Source organism: Vicugna pacos, chromosome 16 (assembly GCF_048564905.1).
Source record: "Vicugna pacos chromosome 16, VicPac4, whole genome shotgun sequence".
NCBI lineage: Eukaryota > Metazoa > Chordata > Mammalia > Artiodactyla > Camelidae > Vicugna > Vicugna pacos.
Genome location: NC_133002.1, coordinates 10,744,857 through 10,769,683, shown reverse-complemented (window position 1 = coordinate 10,769,683; position 24,827 = coordinate 10,744,857). Strand labels below are relative to the sequence as shown.

General features: G+C 43.9%; 2 protein-coding genes across 2 annotated transcripts in view; one reads left to right on the top strand and one right to left on the bottom strand.

The window, feature by feature from the left end:
* The window catches only part of STX8 (syntaxin 8), a 207,277-nt gene extending 207,181 nt beyond the window's left edge, over positions 1-96 (bottom strand). The window contains exon 1 of the mRNA XM_072940631.1: positions 12-96. The gene's annotated coding sequence lies outside the window, so the exon portion shown is untranslated. The remainder of the gene's footprint in view (positions 1-11) is intronic.
* Positions 82-24,553, top strand: CFAP52 (cilia and flagella associated protein 52). Its single transcript, XM_072940632.1, has 14 exons — positions 82-258; positions 2,209-2,408; positions 2,772-2,908; positions 5,015-5,143; positions 7,451-7,550; positions 8,412-8,528; positions 9,202-9,302; positions 12,217-12,387; positions 14,994-15,142; positions 15,877-16,022; positions 18,827-18,978; positions 20,827-20,929; positions 23,250-23,361; positions 24,170-24,553. The coding sequence occupies exons 1-14, from the start codon at positions 189-191 to the stop codon at positions 24,343-24,345; spliced, it is 1,863 nt and encodes a 620-aa protein (XP_072796733.1). The 5' UTR covers positions 82-188; the 3' UTR covers positions 24,346-24,553.
* The last annotated feature ends 274 nt before the right edge of the window (positions 24,554-24,827 follow it).

Genomic DNA, 24,827 nt, shown 5'->3' with positions numbered 1-24,827 from the left:
GAAATACTTACCATAAAGTAAAAAAGAAGCCCTCTCTCCATTTCAAGAAGGTCTAAGAACTTGAACTCCACCAGTTTGCTTTCGGGGCGGGCGTGGATCTGGCGCGCATGCGCAAGTCCGTTACCATAACGACCGGAAGACGCTGCACCTGCGGAGGCTGAGAGGAAAGTGAGCCGAGTCTCCAGGTGATGGAGAACCAAATTTCGCCCAAGGCCGAGGTGGCCGAGCTGGAGCTTGAGGCCGTGATCGGATTCAATGGTGAGACCCCCAGCATGTCCGGACTGGGTGGTTTAGGAACCCCGGGAACGTGCAGTGCAAACAGGGAGAGGGAGCCACTGGGTGGCACCGGGAAGGCAGCTTACGACACTGGCATGAGCCTTCGCCAGGGCCAAGCACTGGGGGCCCAGACAGCCCCTCCTGCTCAAAGGTCTTAGAGAGTCCCGTTCTCGCTCCAAGCCTCCAAGAATGGGATGTGTTTTGCCAGCACCTAAAAGGAACCAAATGCCTCTTCACCAGGTGGAAGGGATGAGTAAGTGTCGTTTGAAACCCTTCACCCACTAAATCAGCACTCCACTGGCTCTAAGCCCCACACAGCCCACAAAGCTGCCCGCACCTTAGTAACCACCAGATTACAGAGTCCTTGTAAGGCCCCTGGGAACAAGGAACTTCTAAAATCCCAGCTGATGTACTAATGAGAAGAGGCTGGGGGGGAGGGAAACGTGTTTGAGCAACCAGTTTAGGGGGTGATTTGTCCTCTAATCCAAAGGAAGGGTTCTTCTGCTGGTGAGGATTTCAAACCATGATGGAAGGCGGAGAGGACACCTCAGGGAGCTGGAGGAGAGAGTTGCTTTGGTCAGAGGAGGCCTGGTTGTTCTGCTCAAATCTGACCTATCACTGCTAACTATTTGGAACAATAAGCCGGGGTGAGGGGTTGGGGGGATGCTGTTCGGTTTTTTGCGAAAGATGAAAACAAGCAGTGGATTACACTTTAGAAAAAGCAAACTTAAAAGTGCGTTTGATGCCTGAAAGCTTTAAAATTCTAATAATATAGATGCAGAACAATCTATAACTATGACTATGACTAAAGATTTAGCACATTCTAGGATGTGGCTCTGAAATCTTCCTTTTACTTTAAGAGCTGCTGGTAGAAAGTGAGCACCTATACATCTGAGGTATCAATCATTTAGAGCTGGTTACCAGATCATTGGTAAAGGAAGTGATGGGCCTGCTGGAAGGGCAAAGGGTCACACTGGTGACAAGTACAGGGCCTCAAACACAGAGCCCTGCTACTGAATTCGTGCTGTTTTGTGTAGCTCAAAGAGTAACGATATGGTCAAGTACATCCCAGTGTCTCCCCTGGCAATTCTCTTGGCCTTTTAAAATTGAATAATATTCATTGCATTGTTTTTACCTTGTTGGTTTTGTGACAATTTATATGCTTTCATGTAGTCACAATGCATTTATCTAGAACTACTTCATGCCAAATAGTATGCTATGCACGGAGAATACAGGGAGAAGTCCATAGCTGTACTTAAGAACAAGAGTTTAGAAAGTGAAAACTACAGTGACGCCAAAAGAAAAAAATCAGGCATCATTACATTTCCCAAATGAGACTTTTGGTATGATCCTTTCAAATATACATTTACATGTAATTTTTAATAAAAGTGGACTCATGCTGTACATACTCTCTTATAATCAGACTTTTTCCCATTTAGTATGCCACGCAAATCTTTTCCTGGCAGTAAATAAACTCTGTGCCATAATTTCTGCCTATGCCTCTGCACTCACCCAGACAGGCAGCTCCTGCTTCATGCCTTCCTAGTATTACAAAAACTGGACCTGGGTCCAAAGCGTGGTTCCTGGACCAGCATCAGCTGCATCAGCATCACTTGGGAGCTTTTCAGAAGTGCAGAATCTCAGCCCCACCCCAGACCTAAAATCAGAATCTGCATTTTAACCAGAGCCGCTGGAGATTTTCATGCACATTCAAGTCTGAAAAGCTTATATATTAGACCAACCTTCTTGTCAATGGAATAAAATTATCTATTTTAATTAAGAAAAAATTACCACCCCTCCTCACTGCCCCAAAACTTATTTTAATTGAACTAAGGCTTATTTCAAAAGTGTTCTTTTTTGTAATCAATTCAAAAAAAAATTACCAGCCAGTTCTGCACCTGATTATTATTACTTTTAATCTCTCTCTTTTAGGACATGTGCCCACTGGTCTAAAATGCCACCCAGACCAGGAGCATCTGATTTACCCTCTGGGTTGCACCATCCTCATTCAAGCAATCAATACTCAGGAACAGAATTTCCTACATGGCCATGGCAACAATGTGTCCTGTGTGACCATCTCCAGGAGCGGAGCTTACGTTGCTTCCGGACAAGTCACATTCATGGGCTTCAAGGTAAATAAACCAAAAATCATTCACTGTGAATTGATTTAGAAGTGCCTCCTAAGCAAAACCGCCCCACTTCAGAATAGCTCCGTGCTGCCATGTTTATACCCTTCCTCTTCTTAATTTCGACTTCTCTTGGGACTCATTTTCCTCCTACCAGGCTGAGAGTGAAGGAGTCTGGTGGTTTTATATCTGATGTCACAGCTTGTGACCCGTAACGCTCAGAAACAAAAGTCCCTGCTTACAGCTGCTTCCGTTTCTTGCTGTCATGTTTGTAAGTGACAAATGATTATTTTTCACCGAGAAGGGTAGCCATCTCCTCCGATTCTTTTAAAGCCAGCCTATGATCTGACAGTGTATTCTTGTCCCCAGGCAGATATCATTTTGTGGGATTATAAGAACAGGGAGCTGATTGCTCGGCTGTCACTTCACAAGGGCAAAATTGAAGCTCTGGCCTTTTCACCAAATGATTTGTACTTGGTATCTCTAGGAGGCCCAGATGATGGAAGGTAATGAACTAAGCATATTCACTTACTTTCCACTAGGCGTATTTCTAGACATGTTAAGTACCCTCTCCTTTCTGACATCCTCTGTTTGCCCATCTGTCGTTGGGTGTGTGTGCTGAGAAAAGCCTCTGAGGAAACTACCACAGGACAGTGGTTCTCAAGCCTGGAAACACACCGAATCAACTGGGAGTTTCAGAAAATTACTTACAATTGGCTCCACCTTCAGAGAGTCTGATTGACAGGCCGTGGCTTCAGGAATTATACAGGCTTCCCAGAGGATTCGAATGTGCAGCTAACTCAAGAACCATTGCTGTGCAAGATGACATCACCCTTGTCGTCAACATTCTTATCATTGACAACAGCTAAGTTTTTTTTTTTGAGCACTTACTATGTGACAGTTGTGTGCTGGGCATTTTAACTGCATTATCTCATTTAAGCCTCATGACAGCTCCATGCTATGGGAGCTACTGGGGTCGTATGATGGATGAGGAACTAAAGTCACCAGCTAAGTAGCAGAGCTCGAGGACAAACCCTGGCAGTGTGACTCCAGACGTGGCATTTTTAACTTGCCTTGCCAAGACATGATCTTTGCCTTCAGGGATCTCACAGCCAAGTTTTGTAGGCGACAAATACGCATAAATGAAATTGGGGGGAGAAAAGTTTTATATTAGGAAGAACAATCAATGCAGTGCCTATTCGTCTATAAATGCTAAAGGAACATCGTTTGTAGAAGAGAAATACTAACACCTGAGGTTTGGGTTGGATTTAATACTTTGGGGCACTTTTACAGATATTTTCTTGTTTGAGCTCCATAAACAAGGTTGAGGTTAATTGCAATAGAATTTTGCATTTGTGTGTAGTTATATATTGACAGTTCTCTTAACATATAGCAAATCGACAAAATTTTCATGCGATTTCCTCCTTTTATAGTCATTTCCTTGCCATGTAAATAGTCACGCTTCCCTGGCCCATCCCCTTTTGATTGTTTTTTTCCATAAGAAATGCAACCAGAGATCACATATTAACATTCTTAGCTCGATTTAACTGCAGTTGTTCTCAATCCTGGATGCACATTAGAATCGCCTGAGGAAATTTTGAAACTACCGATGCCTGGGTCCCAGCCCCAGGGCTTCTTGGAGCTTGGCAATTAGGCCGCCCCCACCCCCAGCCCTTGCCGGAGGGATGCCAAGGGTGGGCCTTGGGGGAGAAACAAATGCCTCTTAATCAAGGTTAATTTGCAAAACGGCTCATCTCCCCTGTAATTTTAAGCTTGAGTCTAGGCTATCTAAAATTTGCTTGTAGAAAACTTGGAGATGTTGAGAAAAACATTCCAAAGAAAATTTCTTCTCTAGAGAAAGAAAGAAAACCAAACTTTGCTGTACTCGGAAAATGCAATACGCCCGTCCCTAAATAGTCTCGGTAGCGAGGAGCACAGGGTTCTGCCGATTGGATTTGGACAATCAGGGGTCAACTCTGTGGGCCAGTGGGTGGGGGTGGGGGTACGGGGTGTCCATTCTACCCATCAGCACCACCTGAGACTTTTTAGAAACGCAAATTCTCAGGCCACACCCCAGACCTACTGAGTTAGAAAGTCTGAGGGTAGGTCCCAGCACCCTCTGGTTTTGCCAGCCCTCCAGGTGATTCAGACACAGATTCAAGTTTGAGACCACTCCTATGCTACCCTCTTTATTGCTTTCAATTATTATTATTATTATTACTATTATTATTATTACTATTACTATTATTATTATTATTATTATTTTGCTGGAGTACTTCCCCATGGAAAATTTTTTATAAGAGATAAATGAATGGTCAACGTTTATGCCCCGCACATCTGAAAATTCCTTTATTTTAGCATCAGACTTGATTGATAGGCTCATGGGTTTTCAACCTTGTAATCATTTCCCTTATAAACTTTTTAAGTGTCACCCATTTGTCTTCTAATATCCAATGTGATTGAGGAGATGTCGGGGGCAGGGGGACGGTCAGTGTCATCCTTTTGTTCCTTTGTAAGTAACCTTTTTTTTTTCCTTCTAGAACCGCTAAAGAGCCGTTTGTTAGTTTGAAAGCCAGTTTCCCCTGACTCTCTCTGTCCTCCCCTCTCGGCAGCGTAGTGGTGTGGAGCATAGCCAAGAGAGAGGCCGTCTGTGGCAGTCCCGCGGCCGGCCTTAGCGTCGGGAACGCCACCACCGTCATCTTCTCCAAGTGCTGCGACGAGATGTTTGTGACTGCTGGAAAGTACGTGTCTGCTGGTTTTCAGAACTCGTAAATCCCTTGATTTGCTTATGCAGAACACATGGTCATTCCAATTAGGGAGAATGTGGTTTTCATCCTGGAAGAAAAGACCTTCCATTGCAATTTTCATGATTTTGGAGTCAAGAAAAATCCTTTTAGCTGAAAGTCTTTTAAAAGATGGTTATTTGAGTATTCTGTGCTTCCTACTGAGAAGGTTCTGCTGACCTGCTAAACCCATGTCAGGCTCTGGCCTGCCTGTTACTGATCACACGTTGCCTACGATCCCTGCTCACAGGGTAATTTGCACAACTGCTCTGGTTCATTTACGGGTTGATGTTTCTTAACACCTGCTCTTGATTTAGGTCTCACGAAATGATAGTTTGCGAATGAACTGTGCCAGGAAGTTTCCAGTGTTCAACTATCAGCCATATGAGATAATTTCCGGTAGGGTCAGCTTCAAGCAGCTAAGGGGGACCGAGCAGAAGGTCTGAACAGAGGCCAGCCTCTGTCTAACAGAAGAAATTAATTTACAGATTCACTGATCAGAGCCCTGTTTGGAGTTTGATGTGAAGGTTAAACCAATATAAAGGCATCCTCTTTCATGTCACATAGCAGTTGAAAGGTCAGAAATCTGTGAACGCAGGGCTGCAGCGTACGTTGGGTGGAACTGATCTTTTCAGCCCAGCTGTGGGTCTCCCATCTGTGAAAGGTGCACATTGTTGGTTACTTTTCCAGCCTAAGATGTGTGCTGTTCTCCATCTGTGCTGTTTCCTGTCCCCACCTTGTGACATTCAGCATGCATTTGTTCCGTGGCTAATTACGAGGAAGGATTTATTCAGAGGCCGTGAAACTAACCGGTTAGCATGAAGGCCAGCCCCTAAGGAGAGAACCGTATGAGGACAGTACTCTGGTCCTACAGCAGCTGACCACATCCTACCTTGACTTTGGAAGTTCCTGGTGGACACAAAACTCAAGTCCCTTGAGGTTTGCAGAGTAGTTGGACTGAAGCCGTGTTTTATGGCAGTCTGTCTGCTTCTCATGTCTGCCCCCTCTGATGTCCATGGACAATGTTTCTCCAGGAGTGAGAACTTCAATTTAAGCCAAAAAAAAATTTTTTTAGGACAATCTTTATTTTAGGTCTGCTTTAATTTCATGTAGCATTGGTAACTGAGAAAAAGTTAGCACTTTGAAGTAAGATTTCTGATATGGTACACACGTATGCTGGGTTCTCCGAAATGTTCCGAATTTCAGATATTCCATTATACTGTCCTGCATGAGATGTCCTACAAATTCCAGTATCTGAGCATCCAAATGACATCTCCCAGAGAGGTCATGGAAAAGCTGATTTTTTTTTCTAAGTTTGGAAAGTATATGCAAAATACTCTTGAGCACTTACTCTGTGCATAACTCTGGGGGCTAAAAAAAAAAAAAAGAAGGGGTGTACCGAACTTTATCAACATATTTTAAAATTAATCTTTTCTGCCTTAAGATATTAGCTGAAATCTTTATGAGGTTAATTAACCATGATATTTTTCTACAATCACACAGATTAATTTAACATACAGTGATTAACAAGCAGCTCTGTGCCAAGTCTTCTGTTAGATGATGATTTTGTTTGACTCTCAGTTGCTTAGTCTCATTTCTCCTTCCTTGAAGACAGGACTCTCCACACTGGAGTCCTTCCCTTTAAAAACTGTTCCCAAGACTCCATCCTTTGAAAGAAACATACTTGACGAACTTCAATTTGTTCTTCATTGGTTTACTTGTTCATTTGTATGTTTATCTGTATTCACTATGCACAGAGTATTCACTTCAAAGGGAGAGAGCGCGGAGTGGGAATCCTTGCCCTGCCGTGGGAGGCTCTGCGTTTTCTCATTTGGAGGGTTGGAGGAGCAGGAAACCTACCTCGCAGGGTGGTTGAGGACTGAACGGAATGCGAACCGCCCTCGCGATCCCCGGTTCCGCATCCGCGGATTCACCCAACTGCGCATCACGCACTGTGCGTGCGATCCGCGGTTGGTACAGTCTTCGAGTGCGGAATCGCGGGTGCAGAACCAGCGGATACGGAGGAGGGCCGCCTATTGGCCTTGAGCATGCGTGTATTTTCGTGTCCACAACGGGTCTTGGAACCTATTCCCTGTGGATACTAAGTGACGACTGTATCTTAGTTAGGTCACCAGGCCGTAACAAATCCTCAAAAATACCTGGTTCTCTTCCTTTCTGCTTCTCCTTCAAGAGAGAGCAGAAAACAGAGAAGAGATGAAGTGTTTATTCAGTGGGTCTCCATTTGATTATGTTCCTTTTCTGCAGTGGGACCATTCGAGTGTGGGAACTGGATCTCCCAAATAGAAAGATCTGGCCCATCGAGTGCCAAACAGGACAGATGAAAAGAATAGTGTTGAGTGTTGCAGTGAGTATCACTCAAAGTGTTATCTTAGGTAACGTTAGTACACGTTCCTATTAATGGTACTGACCAGATAGGTGCGTGTGTGAGTGTACGTGTGTGTACATATGTGCACCTTGGGCTGGGGGTGCAGAGGTGAGGTTTGGAAGAGGGAGAGTCTCACTTTGGGGGCTCCAGTGGGAAGCTAGAGCGGCGCTGTCTAGACACAGCTGTTAGGTCTGTTTTAGTGGGACCTGGACTGCGGTTTGACCCCAGAAACCTGCCTCACCTAAAGGGAAGCAGTGTAGCCAGGAGGCACCCCGAGCCCACACAATCTCTATGTCACTTTCTTTCTGTGCTGGAAATAGTTCTCTAACAATGAAACTTCTTGTTGAACTGCAGTCTTCTGCATAAAGAGGAAGTATTCATATGTTTCTAGTGTGGATTCAGACATCCGTGCCTGTAACCCCATCCTCCATTGACTCACTCCTCTTGTTTAATGCATAGACTCATTTTATGAATGTAGACTTTGGAAAACATGAGAGAAAGCGAATGCATATTCTTTCTGGAGGAGCACACCTTCATCCTAGGAGCCCGTGGGAGGTGTCTTGGGATGTGCACACTAACATCAGACACAGGGCCACGTCCAGTGAAACGCCCAGGCTGAGTAGAGTCTAATATTTCCTCCAGTTCTGAGTTGGCCCTGATTCTGCTCCCTTCAAAGCTGCTCTTACCCATCTTTGAGTCTGAAAATGCAGAATTCACCCTGAGTACCTTTGTAGGTCTCCATGGGGTTCAGAGGAAGCTCACCCTGTCCCTGATCAGGGGTTTGTGAGCACCCCTGGGGAAAGCCAGGTCCTCGCGTTTCTTTTTCTCTCTGCTCCCCAGATGGCCAATGACGATAGCTTCTTCTACCTTGGCACCACCACTGGAGATATTCTAAAGATGAACCCCAGGACTAAACTGTTGGTGGACACTGGGCCTGTGAAGGACAAATTCAGTCTGGTGAGTAGAGACGATCTAAGTCTGCTCTGCCTTGCCATTTTCTAGCATGCTTAGCGTGCACGAGGTCCTGAATTCAATCCCCAGCACCTCCACTAAAAAACAAATTAATAAAATAAAATTAGGGCTTCATGGTGGGTGCCATTAAATGGCCATACGTCCCCAAACTTTGAAGATGGCTTTGAATTTAAATCTGTTTCCTATTATTGGTAACATTATGTACTGCATGCTTTAGTTCAGAAAATGCAGTCTCTAAGCAATAAGGAGTCGCCTGTGCTTTCTTTGGATTTCAAATGTGGTCTCTTTGTATGGTGAGAATTAAGTCTTGACGAAAACAGTGGCAACTCAGGAGCTGCCACTGCTGTGGCTGTGCTCATGCCTTCTGCTCGAACTGCATTCGAGGGGGCATGAAGTGGTAATTTTTAGTATATTCAAAATGCACAGGCGGTTTTAAAGGTAGGAAGCTTGGTGAAGTATGTTTGCTCCTGGCAGGAGCAGGAGGGCTCCTTCCTGGCACCCCAGCTCGGTAGCCCAGCCCGGGGGGACATCACAGGCAGTACCTTCCTTAGCTCCAGCCAGGCAGCATCAGCATGGCCCTGGCCATTTATCAGGTCACACACAGATTCTTTACGATGAAACTGTTCTGCCTTTTTCTTAATGCTCTGTCTCCGCCTAGGGAGTGTCATCCATCAAGTGCCTGAAGATGGGGGAGTTACTGGTGGGCTCTGGAGCCGGATTGCTGGTCTTCTGTAAAAGCCCCAGCTACAAAGCCATCAAGTAAGTTCCAGGCCCCACAGGGTTTGGATGGGGAGAGACCCTCTAGGAGGTTAGCTTAAAGCCAGCAACTATGGGATATTGGCAAAGTGATGTGTAGTTAAAGAATCTCATCTTGCTGTTAAAACGAGTAGTTGGAATCACAATGGGGTGGTGGGTTTTGCCAATGAAAAGACTGTGGCTTATGTTGAATTAGTCCAAGTAGTCCATTGTTACGTATAATAAATGCGTAAGTTATGATTTAACTAATACAGTGAGTTATGCCAGAGAAAAATGTGCTGTTATAAACTTATAAACAATAACCCCAAATTTCAAACTTTCAAATTTGATTTACTTAATGAAATTTATTATGCAATGGGTACCTCCTTTGTGCCACGTACTATGCTAGTAGTTAATGTATTCAAATACAGGTTTTCATACAGATAGCCAGCATGTCCCAGCTGTTTCTATATGCCGGCTGTTATGCTATGTACTTTTCATGGCTTGTCTAATTAAAATAAAATCTTATACATTGTCACTAACAAGTATTTATTGAGTACTTCTCCATCCAAACTGATGTATTAGATGCTATCAAAAAAGATAAAGAAAAATAGGATATGTATTTGCCTGCCCAGAACTTACAGTCTGGTGTGGGGACACATGAGAAAGTCACTATAATATAAGGTGATATATAAATACAAATCTCATGATCTAGATAAAGTAAAATATACCATGGACATTCAGAGAGAATCAGAGAAAGACACTTTCGCTTTTCAGAGGAGCAGGGGCAGAACTTGAACTTAGCTTCAAAGGAAGCCAGACACCCCTTGATATGCTCCCCCCCCCCCGCCTCTGAGCTCTGTGTACCCGCATATGCATTGGAGAAATGAGCATCCATTGTCTTCATGCAAACACATCTGTATTGGGCACTCACTGTGTACGAGGCACTATTCTAGGTGCTTGGGATATCAATGAATAAAGCAAAGAAAAAAAAAGAAAAGACCCACCCCTGCCCTCATGGAGCTTACATCCCAGCAGGAGGGAGGAGACAATAAATAATAAGCAAAATGAACAAGTAAGGTACATAGTATGAAAGAGTGATGAGTGCAATGGAGATGAATGGAGTAGCATGTAGAGTCAGAGGGGGTGGGATTTGAAGTAGGTAAGAGACAAGTTGCAACTTAAAATTCAATGCTCAGGATAGGTCTTACTGAGAATATATTGGGACCAGTTTTATGTTTGTATGAAGGGGAATAAGAGGTGGGGGGCAACTTAAGAACAACGTTGAGTAGACTCTGGATACATAAAGTGAGTAGAATAAATTAACCCTTTAATTATATATATGTTTTTTAATTGAAATATAGTTGGTTTATAAAGTGTTTCTGGTGTACAGCATAGTGATTCAGTTATACATACATACTTTCATATTTTTTGCATTATAGGCTATTACAAGATACTGAATATAGTTCCCAATGCTATATAGTAGGACCTTATTGTGTATCCATTTTATATACAACCCTTTAATTTTTAACCCCTTGTTTTCAACACACAAATGTTCCCATTGTGATGAAGGTAATTGGGCTCGAAGTAATTATTACCAGGCTTGTGCTATAAATGTCTCCAAAATAAGCCTGTGTGACTGGCAGCGAGGCTCAAATTGGATACCGTGACCTCCTCCTCGGGTCTGAGTAGACCGAGGAAGCAGCTCACGTGAGATGTCACGGAGACTCCAAAGGGAACCAGGGCGAGAGTCCTGGCCTTGCCCCTGGAGGCCCGGGACCCCAAGCACCTTGTCTTCTCTGCAGCCCAGATGTCCTCTCTGGGCTCATGTAGGTGACCTCCACTGTCTCTAATCTCGATGGCAACCCTACATAGGAGAGTTATTCTGTGGTTGAGTAAACCAAGGCCCAGAGGTTTCTGACAGCTTAGCCAGAGCCCCAGAGCTCCGGTTAGTGAAGGAGGGGGATGTGACTTGGGGTCCATCCTTTTCTTCATGAACTGTCCTGTGTCCCACCAACAAATGACTCTTTGTAAACTACTACATTTTCCATGCAGGTTCGCTGCAAAAGGACCGCCACCAAATTCTCATTGTCAAAACTAAGTTAGTTGCAGAGCAAGGTTTGGTGTCTAGGGCCCCGTTCATTTATATATTCATTTTTCAGGAAGTTTATACTCTAAACATTTAGGGAGCAGGGGGATCTGAAATCTCTGAAACGTGAAAGAAGACAAAATAATTGCTGAAAATTTTGGCGAAGATGGCCACCATTGACCTTTTATTATTTCTTCTTGCTTGTGTTACTTACATACATTTTAAAATAATTATACTTATTTTTATACAAAATTTTGGTATTCTGGTATTTTAGTTAACACATACGTGATAAATGTTTTTGATATTACCACACAACCTTTTTCAAATTATGATGGTAAAATACATATACTCTATAACCTTTTAAACATGGTTTTAATGGCTAGGCAAATATTCTTTGAAGTCGCTGCCCCATGGATCATGGAACCATTCCATTACAATTGGATATTTAGGTGGTTTCCAACCTTTTATTCTGTTAAATAAATTTATAACATTGTCCTTTGGCATAAAGGTCTCCCCCCCCCCCGATTTTAGGGTTATTCCCCAGAAATGGAATTAATAGAGTGTTTAAATGCCATGGTCATGTGTGCCCATCTGCTTGCCTGGAGTGTTCCCCCATCTAAATCCTACCTGTTTCAGACAAATCTCACTGATAAGCTCCCCTGATTCCTGCAACCCTTGGCCCACTGTGGGCACTTCATATTGTGAGTAACTCCTGCCTTCCCGACTGGGTCGCCTCCTTGAAGGCATGTCCTGGGTCACGTGCCTAACGTACATCCTCCGTAATTCTTCAGCTGGTTAATACACTCATTCATTGAGTAAATCTACTTCACCTCTTGCTTCTCCTTAAAGGAAAATCCAGTTACAAGGTGGCATCACTTCCATCACACTTCGAGGGGAAGGACACCAGTTCTTTGTAGGAACAGAAGAATCGCACATTTATCGTGTCAATTTCACAGATTTCAAAGAGACTCTCATTACAACTTGTCACTTTGAAGCTGTCGAGGACATTGTCTTTCCATTGTAAGTAGAAATTAATACATTTCCAATGCCTATTAGCATCATCATGATAAAGCATAATGAATTATTGTCTTTCTCTCCTTAAATTTGTCTGTGGTAGTGAATTATTTTAACAAACTTTCTATTGCCTCTACCAAGCAGCTACATTCGTTTTATAGTTCAGATTTGGGCCTCTTTAGAATGTTGGCTTTTCTAATAAGTCTATCGTGGATAAGGTAAGAAACTGGCAGAACTTTTCTGTTTTCTCAGTGGCGTCTGGAGAAAAGCTCAGTAGTGCCTTTCTTCAAAGGCCTTTCGACTCATCTGTTTGCGCCTCTTGGGTCTTCCAGATTTGGCAGTAGGCAGAAGATTTGAGTTCGTCTGGATCTAGTTGCTGTGTATCTCGGTAAATTGCTCGTGAAACCAATGGAACAAATAACCATCCGCAGTTTTAATGTCAAAAAGATCTGCAGTCATAGTTTGCCATTTGTTGATGGCCGATTTGATTAGTTTTGCCAAATCTGGCTGATTACTGTTTATCCTCAGTGTTTCTGGCCTGTCTGATGATAATACTTCCTGCTTTCCTGTATTATTAAGGAAACAATATGTGTATCTACACATTTATATTTACATCTGCCCTTACCTCTAGGGCTCGCTCTCTGTGCCTCTGTCACCCTTATCTCTATCTTTATTTCATAGGATTTTATTTATTTTTATTCTTATTTGTCATTGAAGCATAGTCAATTTACAATGTTAGTTTCAGGTGTACAGCAAAATGATTCAGTTATACATATACATACATACATATATTTTCAGTTTCTTTTCCATTATGGCTCATTACAAAACACTGACTATAGTTCCCTATGCTATACAGTAGGTCCTTGTTGTTTATCCGTTTTATGTATCATAGTGTGTATCTGTTAATCCCACACTCCTAAACTGTCCCTCCCCCGCCCCTTTCCTCACTGGTAACCACAGTTGGTTTTCTATGTATGTGAGTCTATTTCTGGTTTGCAAATAAAATTTGTACCTTTTTTTTTAGATTCCACATATAAGCAATATCATATGATATTTGTCTCTATCTGGCTTTCTTCACTTAATATGATCATCTGTAGGTCCATCCATATTGCTGCAAATGGCATTCATTCTTTTTTATGGCTGAGTAATATTCCATTGTATATGTACACCACATCTTCTTTATCCATTCATCTGTAGATGGGCATTTTAGATGAGAGGGAAGGAGCACATGTACTCAGTGCATCGTCTCGATCCAGTCAGTTTGGAGCTTAATCTCTCCGATGCTAACCTAAGGACATTTTTGGACTAGACTTAACTCCTGAAGTAGCCTGTCTATCAGGATAGGGAGAGTTTGGAAAGTTCTCTCGGGCCGTTCATTCCATGATACGTGATTTTCACAGGAGTCCATGTGCCTCTAAGAGCTCACGTTCCCCCAAGGAGGAGCTCATTCACTGAAGGCAGCATCTGATCTAAAACATCTTATTTCAAATAAATATAAACACTCTAATGCTGGCTGGATTTGATCTCTGTTAATCAAGACTGCCTGGCAAGGAGCTCCTGCTCTCCTGTTCCAGCATTTGCTGTTTCTAAGAAACAAGTTCCACATCATAATATTATCTCTGAGCCCCAAAGCTAAATAGGTGGGAAGGATCCACTTATTTTTCCATTAATTCCAAAGTGAGTAGATCTTAAAAAAAGAGAGAGGGGCTCTCTTTCGACAAACGTGCTTGTGCTGTGATAGGTAGAAATTTCTTGAGAAGTATTTAAATCTAAAAGCCCAGTCTCCGCAGGGACTGTAGCTAGAACGTCATATTCGCAGAGCAGGTGGTCTCTGTTATACCCTGGTAGGGCTTATTGTTCTCATCCAAATCAGAATCATCTGTATTTTTTTTGACCTATCAGTATTTTTCATTATATTTACAAGTTATCCTTTCTGGCGAAAACAAACCAACCAACCAACAGAGCAATTACTCTGGGATTCTCTTCCTTGTCCACAATCTCATATTTCCTCATCACTGAGCGAAAAAATATTTTAGGTTATCAGCAAGAATGACTTCTGGCACCCTTGTCATTTTCGTCTTTGAAATTTTAACGGGATTGTCTATTTTACAAGAAATGGTTTGTTTAGCCTCTTAATATAGATACACTGCAGATGTAGTTTAGCTCACGAGTTGCATGCTATCCTTCGGTCAGCAGGACATTGAAAGAGTTTTATTTTTAATTCTTTGTGGGGGGGTGTAATTAGGTTTTATTTATTTATTTAAGTAGAGGGACTGGGATTGAACCCAGGACCTTGTGCATGCGAGGCATGCAGTCTACCACTGAGCTATACCCTCCCCCAGAAGACTTTTGACATTTTCCTTTTGGGCACCTTTGTTCCAACCCTTCCTTAGAGGAAAGACTACAAAAGATTGTCCACAGATGATTTGCGGGCACCAAAGACCATTTTACACGAGAAATCTGTAAGTGTGTCAAGCCCGAGATAATAGGGGTCTAAAAGGCATCCTCCCCTGTATCCTCGTGGAGCCCCTGTCCATGTCAAACACGCACCTAAGAAACACTGTGCGCGTCTTATGGCTGCATCTCTTATTCTCCCGGTGGCTTCTTTGTAGTGGCACTGCTGAGCTGTTTGCCACCTGTGCCAAGAAGGACATCCGGGTGTGGCACACGCTGTCTAACAGAGAGCTGCTGCGGATCACCATGCCCAACATGACCTGCCACGGCATCGATTTCATGAGAGACGGCAAGAGCATCATTTCTGGTAACGGCGCCGTACTGGGACTTGGCCTCTGGCTCTGGCTGTGGCTTTGGGTCTCATCATTCTCATTCGACTAGTGTCTGTGTGGGGGTGACCCAGAACAGCCTCCCACTGTCCACTTACTACTGGTCTGGCCTCTCTTGGGGATTCCTTTCCAGCGGGATACTTTCTGAGCTAGGAATTACCAAATAGCAATTTCTCTTCCCCCCAATTGCTGCATTTGGCACGTTGCTTTCTCGCTAGCAAGGAAACGCCATGCTTCACTTACAAAATGGATGGTGGCAACTTTTATTGAGAAGGGGCAGGTGGTGGGAGTGGGAGAAGGAGCATAGGTTTCAGGGTAGGGCGAGGGGCGGGAAGCCAACATTTATTTGTCGATGATACTGAGTCACACATCCGAGATGCAATATCAGCTAGTTAGTTGAATGTGCAAGTTTTGCAGCTCACGGGAGAGGTGGGAGCTGGCCTCCCCAACTTTCTCTCTCCTGGAGTGGGGTGCACCTGGAGGCAGTTTCCACGAAGGCAAGCCACTCATTTCCCTCAGCCAGGTGTGCCAATTGGGGGAATCAGGGAAAAGAGGGGCACGATTCCCGGCAGTTGGTGGGAGCCCAGCCTCTTCTGGCCATCACCCCTGCTGCCCCCAGGTCTGTCTCTCACTTATGATTTAGGAGACCTGCAGTCCGCAGAGAGCACGAGTACACTGATCCTGCTTGCCTTTTGTCTCCTTTTCATGCCAGCATGGGACGACGGTAAAATCCGAGCCTTCGCCCCAGAGACAGGCCGGCTGATGTATGTCATTAACAATGCCCACAGGATCGGAGTCACAGCCATCGCCACCACCAGTGACTGTCAAAGGGTCATCAGCGGCGGTGGGGAAGGGGAGGTATGGTTCTCCAAGGCAGAGCCTTTTAAAAATAGCCCTTGATTCAGAGCAGCTGCCTCATAGCAGGCTACTAATTTGATGCTTTTCGCCTGTACTTGAAGTCAGGTAGGACCAAATTCAGATTGTGATGAACCCCTAAAACATATCATACATGAAAGTTCTACTACTATAAATACACCTTTAAATATACTTGTTCCCTGAAAGGACATTTAGGATACAGACATGAAAGTGTTCCATATGGAATCAAGCTGGGACTCCAAGTTGGTGTTTTGCTAGAATTTTGGAATAATTTTTTCCTTCAAAAACTATAGTTACATAAATTGTCTTTATCTTTTAAAGGAGATCCTATTCTTTTTTTTAATTGAAGTCTAGTTGATTTACAATGTTGTGTTAGTTTCTGGTGTACAGCACAGTGTTTCAGTTATATATATATTTTCTTATTCTTTTTCATTATACGTTATTGCAAGATATCAAATGTAGTTCCCTGTGCTATCAACCTTGTTGTTTATCTATTTTATGTATAGTAGTCTGTATCTGCTAATCCCAAACTCCTAATTTGTCCCTCCTCCCACCCTTTTCCCCTTTGGTAACCATGAGTTTGTTTTCTATGTCTGTGGGTCTCTTTCTGTTTTGTAAATAAGTTCATTTGTATCATTTTTTTTAAGATTCCACATATAAGCAACATCATATGGTATTTATCTCTCTGTCTGACTTTCTTCACTTAGTATGATAATCTCTAGGTCCATCCATGTTGCTGCAAATGGCATTATTTCATTCTTTTTTTATGGCTGAGTAATATTCCCTTGTGTGTATGTATATATTCACATCTTCTTTATCCAGTTATCTGTCAGTGGACACTTAGGTTGCTTCCATGTCCTGGCTATTGTATATAGGGCTGCTATAAATATTGGGGTGCATGTATCTTTTTGAATTAGAGTTCCTTCTGGATGTATGCCCAGGAGTGGGATTGCTGGATCATATGGTAACTCTATTTTTAGTTTTTTAAAGCAAGGAGATGCTATTTTTAGAATCAATTCTTTAATCTACCCAGATGCTTTGACCATCATTTTAAAATTATTACACTCAACCTTTTCTTTCCATCATTTCAAGGAGCCTAAAACATCTTTCACACATTCATCTCAGAGTCTCCCCTCCCCCACCCCACCCCCCGCTTGTTTCCTATCCCAAAGCCTTCCCTTTTTCGACATAGGATGTCTCCTTTTCCTTTCTTTTCTCCATGCTATCATAGGAATAACTAGGAAGAAAGATACAGCATCTTCCTGTAGCCTTTGGCAGAGTGTGGACCAAGCCAATTAGTAGTGGAGTGTTTGTGTCCTGGAGTCCCACTGCCTGGGAGGAAATCACACGTAACAAGTTCATTGCCCTCATCCCTGCACAGCAGTCTTTTCCCCTCCCGCTCCCCACAGCTATTACAGATCTTTCCTTCCAAGAGACAGTCTTCAAGACCTCTGTAATTACTAGCGACCAGGGCTGCTGGGCCTCAGGTATGCACCGGTCTGAATGCAGCAGTTGCCAAAATACTCTTAGGTATCTTACTTCCATTTTCATTGGTAAGCAGCCATTAGTTGTGTTGTGAAGACCCTAATCCCACTACTTTATACCTGAATCCCCCTGCCATCCCACAACTAAAGGGCTCATGCCCAGCACATCCACGGATCCACCCCACTAGTTAGAACATTTGCACATCACCCTTGCTAACGAATGGAAATGAATGCCTGCACCCAGGGTGAGATTCCAGGATCGGTGATTTGTTTTCTTTGGCAATAGTCATCACCCTGCCCCATGTCGAGACATAGGGAATTATTTGGGCACCACAGAAATGAAGACCACCCAGCTCACTTGGGGTAACTGCCTGCTTCCTCATCTTCATGACAAAGAAAGTGTCTCAGAATGTTTTCCTTACTCAGTTGAAGGTTATTTTCCTCCTGGCAGGTACAGATAACTTTGTCTGTCATTACTGATCCCAACACTGGTTTTCAGTGCAGTGTTTCCCTGGACTACGCTCTTCCATTGTCTCACACCATTTCCACACAATAATTTCTGCTCTTCTTATTTTTCATAAGTCCAGCCCATTCATTTTAAGAAAACATAAGCATCTGACTACATTATTATGTTTTTCTGGGATAGCTATGACAGCCCGTTTATCCATTACAGGACACACCATAATGACCAAATAGCTTTCCTTTTACTTACCCTTTTTATGACAGGGCATCATACTGACTGTTTTGAAATTTGGTTCATAGGGAGTTGTGTTAGCTAGGGATTTCATTTCAAGATAGCAAAGGGGTGCTAGACAATATTTGTTACTGAAAGTGGGTATTGGCTTTGGTGGGGTTGAGAACCACTGATTTTAAATGGTTAAAAGTGAGCGGCTGATGTGAAAATTTAAATATGGCTCTGGGTACCCAAGAGATTCCCTGATGGCACGAGAAATTTGAGAGCAACTCTCAGCAGAAATGAGTAGACGTATTATTTCACTTGGTTTAGCAGCAGCCTTTGTGTCATCAGTCTTAGCAGCGGGTGTCTGATCGATTTCTCAGCCCTAAAAGTAGAAGTAGGCATAGGGTCACCGGTAGGGTCACTGGTGGTGCTCTCCTGGCTCCGTGGAAGAAGATTGCTGCCCTGCAACTTGGCACCCCCAGCCCACTCAACGGAGATGAGAACAGGGAATTGGAAAAACAAGTCCATCCCAGCAGCAGTGAGAAAGCTCTTGCAATCTTTTTTTCCCCACCCCTTCAAAAGTCCCAGGTGTGAATTGAGAGCCTGTGCTTTGTGACTTCCAGGTGAGGGTGTGGCAGATCGGCTACCAGACCCAGAAGCTGGAAGAGGCGCTGAAGGAGCACAAGTCCTCCGTGTCCTGCATCAGGGTGAAGAAGAGCAACGAGGAGTGCGTCACGGCCAGCACGGACGGGACCTGCATCATCTGGGACCTCGTGTAGGTACCGGCGATGGGGGAGGACGCAGCTCAACAATTCCACTGTTTTACTGAACCTGGGGGAAGACTCAAACAAACGGTGGACATCTTACTTGGAGCAACAGTGAAGGGGTGTTTAGAAGCCATTCATCTCCAGATTGTTCAGGACTTACAGATACTGGCAGAAAGGGTATAGTTTCCAGGAAAAGCTGGATGTTAGAAGTTTCTGGACAGATAGGGAAGTAGCTTTCCAGATACACAGAGCGAAGCATGGTTTAACTTACACTAATGCAACTCTAAAAACTCTCCCAAAAGGGGAGAAAGGAAACAACGTAGGTAACGCAAGGAGTTCCTCTGGTCACTCCCCAGAGTCCAGTCAAGCCCAGGATGAGTGTGCCTTGGGGGTGGGAGTGACGACAGTGTGCCACATTCTCAGGGACCTCGTATCCTGTGAACGTATCGTTACCCTCGTACAGTGACTGTCTCCAAGCCAACTGGACCACAGCATGTGAACTTTACTGTTGGAATAAATCACAGGGTTTTCAAGGATGCTTTTTTTTTTTTTGACTATACACGTTTGCCTTGTGTCTTTTATTTAGAATTAAACCCTATTCTTCCAACCCCTCTCCCAGCTGAGCACCCCTCTAAGATGCCTCACTTCTGTATATAACTGCACTAGAGAGACTTGACGAAGTACAGGGATGGGAGAAAAGATAGATTGACAGACAGATAAATAGATATGCTATATAGTGATATTGCAAAAGAATAAGAAACGTTCTTGATTAGAGGGAAGATAATGGAATTAAAGGCAAAGGCAGAATGCTTTTTATTTAATACATTAAAAAAACCAAAGCAAGCCTTTGTCTTCTGGCCCTGCATGTCTATAACTTTGCTATGCATACGAATCACTTGGAGATCTTGTTAAAAATGTAGATTTTGATTCTACAGTCAGAGCATTGCCTGAGATTCTGCATTTCTAACAAGCTTCCAGGCCACCACCACCACCACCACCACCACCACCACCGTGCTGGTCCGTGGACCACACTTGAACTTTCCATCGGGACATTATATAACCAGAAGGGTAGGTCTGAACTTGTTTCTATGGATGGTCTGTGACCACCTCAAATCCTTAAATCCTCCCCGTTGCCTAGCAGGAACATTTGGTTAATTTGTGCCAAAGTCTTTTAAAATGCTCAGCTCAGAGGCCATGTTTGAAAACTTTCATCACGAGAAGAGACTGTTTAGAAGGTGCATTTTTGAGCCATAGAGCCTGGCCTGTGAGATGGCCACGGGGCCACACAGTCAATGGAAGGAGAAGCGATATTTACGGATTTCTTGGTATGGTCCCCAAAGTGGTGGTTCTTAACCCGCTGTGCACAGGAGGATCACCTGGGATGCTGATTAAAAATGCAGATTTGTTGGCCTTATCCTCACCTACCGGATCCAAGTCGCTAGAGGGTGAGGCTCAGCAACACTCATTTTTCAAAAGCCCTGCCCCACGCTTTCCTGCCCAGCTTCTAGGGACCTTCGCTTTCGAATGGTGGCCTCGGGAATGAAGTCCCGTGTGTGGAAGGCTGCATGGTGACCCTGAGTTCAGCCTCTTACTTCCTTCCCACCAGGGCTTGAGGCTTCGCATTGAATTCTGCGCCGTGTCTTTAGAAAAGGGCTCCACCCAGCACTCCTGACTGCTGCCGCTCCCCGTGGTCGGGATGGGAGGTTGTGGAGTGGAGTGGGCAGAGCAACGGGAAGTCAGTTTGGGGATAATTCAACCAACCCAAAGCCAAGCTTTATCAAGTCCAGTGTGAATAATAAACAAATTTTCTAAGGAAGAGAAAGTCGTGTTTCACAGCTCTGGAATCTATTTTTCAGGCATCTGAGGAGGAATCAGATGATCCTGGCCAACACTTTATTCCAGTGTGTTTGTTACCACCCTGAAGAGTTCCAGATCATCACCAGTGGGACAGACAGGAAGGTAAAGAGTCCAGAGCTTTCTGGGACAAGAGAAAAGCAGTGAAGGGTGGAGGCTAAGGGTGCAGCCCCGCTACTTCAACTGATGGCTTTGCTGTGGGTCCACCGCTCCGTTTGGAAACTCTGCGTAACTTCTTTGGGTGACTTTGCTTCCTCGTCTGTGAAAGGGAAGGGATGATACTGCTGATGTCCTGGCGTTGCTGTGAGGATTAAAGTCATGTTCGAATATAATGCTCACAGCCGGGGGCCCAGCACGCAGCGGACACTCAGTAAGTATTGGTTTTGATTATGAGGACATTTCTAAGGCTGGAACAGAATCTCAGTGCCCAAACCCAAAGCTGTCACTTTGAATTCCAATCAAATGACAGTAGAGCTCATCTCTCGTCACCCCACTTTATCAATATATTAAAAAATCTCTTCAGCTGGGGAGTCCAGGGTGAAATTGGTTTTTCCTTTTGGGGGAACACTTACCCCCTCAGAGCAAGCCAGAGGCTTCAGTAGAGAGGTACGTGGAGGGGCAAAGAAGCTGGGGTATCTTCCACCCAGATCGTGGCCTGGTTACCTGCACATCCGTTACTGGATTTGGATTCTCCGCATTTAGACATTGAGATGACTTTGAGATAACTTAAGAGGTTTTTTGCCAGCTACAAGAAAAGTTAATGGTGTTAAAGGTATAAAAATATTGTGGGAAAAATACTAAAGGCGACTCCCCCCTACAGTCCTCCTACCTCCTACATCATCCCCACCCCCAGATTAGAATCCAGGAGTGGGGCTTTTCCTGTGTAAGCTTCCCAGGTGATTAGGAACTACTGCCTGAAGACGGTTTGTCATAAAAACCCAAGGAATGCTGCCTGGTCCAACCAGGATTTGCCTGCCGCAGACAGAGTGTCCTGGGAGGGCCTGGAGATCCGCCTCCATCCTTGTCTCTGTCAGTTGTTAGTTTCTTTGTGTCTAATCCTCCCGAGTGGGCCCAAGCCTGCTCATCCCTCAGCCCATGTTTGACTTGCGGTCTAAGCGGGCTTCCTCTCAGAACTGGGGTGGAGTGCATGTTAGGAAGTTCATCACAGCGTCACTATAAGAGCTTTCATATTCTTTCTAAATTAGGGTGATATCCACCATATTCTAGATTTCAGCCTATGAGACTTGAAATAGTCTAGTTCCCTCTTCCTAGAATTTTGACCAGAATATTCAAACCCTAAATCATAAATCTGCCAAACGGGTAGTTAGGCACCAACGACTTACATAGATGTGATTCCTGGGAAACTAGGGTTCTGGCATGCTCGTATACTGCTTTATGTTTTGACTGTGAAAACAGATCTTTATTGTAAAAGTTATGATCAAGCATCAATAGAAATTATAAAGCAAAAGAAAAAAAATTAAAAGAAAAATTTTAAGTAGCAGACACAGTTTCCAGCTAAATTCAAAGGAATGCAGATTCCTGGCATAATGACTGCAACACAACAAAATTCTTCTCCCCCCGCCCCCCCACCAGCAAGTGTCCATCAACATGAAACAAAGAGAACGTTCTGGGTGAAATGTATACGCAAATCCCCACTCTCCATTCTTAGCTAAGTGCTCTTTGTTTAGAAAGAAAGAAAGAAAGGTTATTTTTGACTAGGTTGTACATTTACAAGGTTCAAAGTTCAAAGCAGTATATTCAGAGAAAAATCTTCCTTCCTTGAGCCCCTGTTTTCTTTCTACCCTAACCTAGTTCCCTGGGGTGGGCGGCGGTGGGATCTTATCGGTTTCTGTTTAAACCAGGCCCTGCGGAATGTTCTCTTGCTTTGAGGCAGAAGAGAAGGTTGGAAATAAAGGCAGCGTGAGGAAGAGGGAGGGCCAGCCCCAGTGAGAGGTGACTTTGTAAGGCCCAGGCTCCAGAACTGTCCGGCCTGCTCATTCATCCCCCAAGCTGAAGGAAGGAAGGACGTGCCTTCCCCTCCCGCCAGGCCTCCAGCTTCGCTCTCCCTCCTCCGTCAAGGGCACAAGTGGGGAAGTGCCTGCAGTGGCCCTTTTCTTCTTTCTTTGGCCTCTTGCTTCAGGCTCAGTCTGCTCAGTCGAACCCAAAGTGCTTTCCGTCTCAATCCAGGTTCACCAGCACATCAACATCTCTTTAAATAGAATGCAAATTTAAAAACCACTCCTAAAAATATTAGAATGGTTTCTCCACCCCCCTGCTTGAGCCTATTTATAATTTCAGCAGCTATATCATCGCAGGGTGTATTTTTGCTGCCTGCTATATAAAGTGGAACCTTCTTTTGTTAGCACTGTGTGTGGATGATTCCACTGAGCTAAATCCTGCCTAATGCGTCTTTCTTGAATTCCAGATTGCTTACTGGGAAGTATTTGATGGGTCAGTAATCAGAGAGCTGGACGGTTCCTTGTCCGGGTCAATCAATGGCATGGATATCACATCGGAAGGAGTACACTTTGTCACAGGTTAGTCCTGGGATTAGCGAAGAAAGCCAAGCCCAGCTTATCTCAATGGGAACATGGAACCCCCAGGCGGGAGGCAATTGGAAGTGACCACAGAAGAGTATAAAGGTTAGATTCACCACTGTAGCCGGCGTGGCTCGGAAAGAAAAATCCAGAAGTCACGTTTCAATGAGAGGAAATGTTTGCCCGCAAGCTTTAAGGGCACAAACAAAAGCTAAGCTCCCACTGTTTACTTTTTTGTGGTGGGCAGCGATGGTAGAAATGGACCTTTGAATGGTCTAGGCTGTCTGGCCTGCCTTGCCCTGCTGTTTTGTGCCAAACCCTTAAAAGCCAGGCTCTTAAATCAGTATTTCCCACACAACGCGCCTGTTGGAACAGCATCAGTCTCATTTCTTGCCAGCCTCTTGGACTCTTCAGGACATTAACAAATTAGTGTTCCAAATCAATTAAATCTTCACAATTATATTTACTTAAAGCATGATATAAAATTAAACACAGTATGATCCCAATCACATATACAGATACGTGTCTGTGTAACTTACAGAAAAGAGACTGGAAGAAATTAAACACTGGAAGAAATTAAACTGGTGGGATCAAGGGTGATGTTACCTCTTTGTATTTTTTCCCCCAAATTTACTACAACAGACCTAGATTTTTATAATCAAGGAACAGAGTTATTATAAAGATAGGTTTTTCTTTCCTTTAAGTTGTCACCTGGGGAATGTACTGGAAATGATCCAGTTATTTAAAATCAGGAGTGCTTCTCTCTGTCCTATCACAGCAATGCCATATAACTGTCTGTCTTCTTCAGGTGGAAGTGACCATCTGGTCAAAGTCTGGGATTACAATGAGGGTGAAGTGACCCACGTCGGGGTGGGGCACAGCGGCAACATCACCCGCGTTCGGATAAGTCCAGGAAACCAGTATATCGTTAGTGTGAGTGCCGATGGGGCCATTTTGAGATGGAAGTATCCGTTTCCCTCGTGAAGCCGCGGAGACCTGGATTCACAAGAATCACACACGGTCCTGCTGAGTGAGGGCTGAGCTTCAATGACTCCAGGATTAGTCTTGGTATCTCACATCTGTGTTTTTGTTCTTTGGTCAAAATATTTTACCTACAAGTTTCTCCTTTCCTTATAGGATGCATTTTACATTCTTAAATTATATATTAAAATTGAAATGTGTTCAAGAATAATTAGTCCAGACTGTAATTTAAAGTTTTTCTTCTTCTTTTTTTTAATGATGAGTAAATTCCCTGTCATCCTCTCGAGTCTATGACTCTGCAAAACCCACAGTCCTTCCTCCTAGTTTGTGCACTAATAAGCTTTGCTGTTTTTCTCTAAAAATAAGGAAGGTGAATTTACCTTCTTAATCAGCATTTCATTGGTCAAGCTGGCTGGGGCGAGACCTGGGTTTGAATCCAGATCTTGGTTAGGGTTTTTGTCTTGTTTTGCATCAGCTTTCTGTTA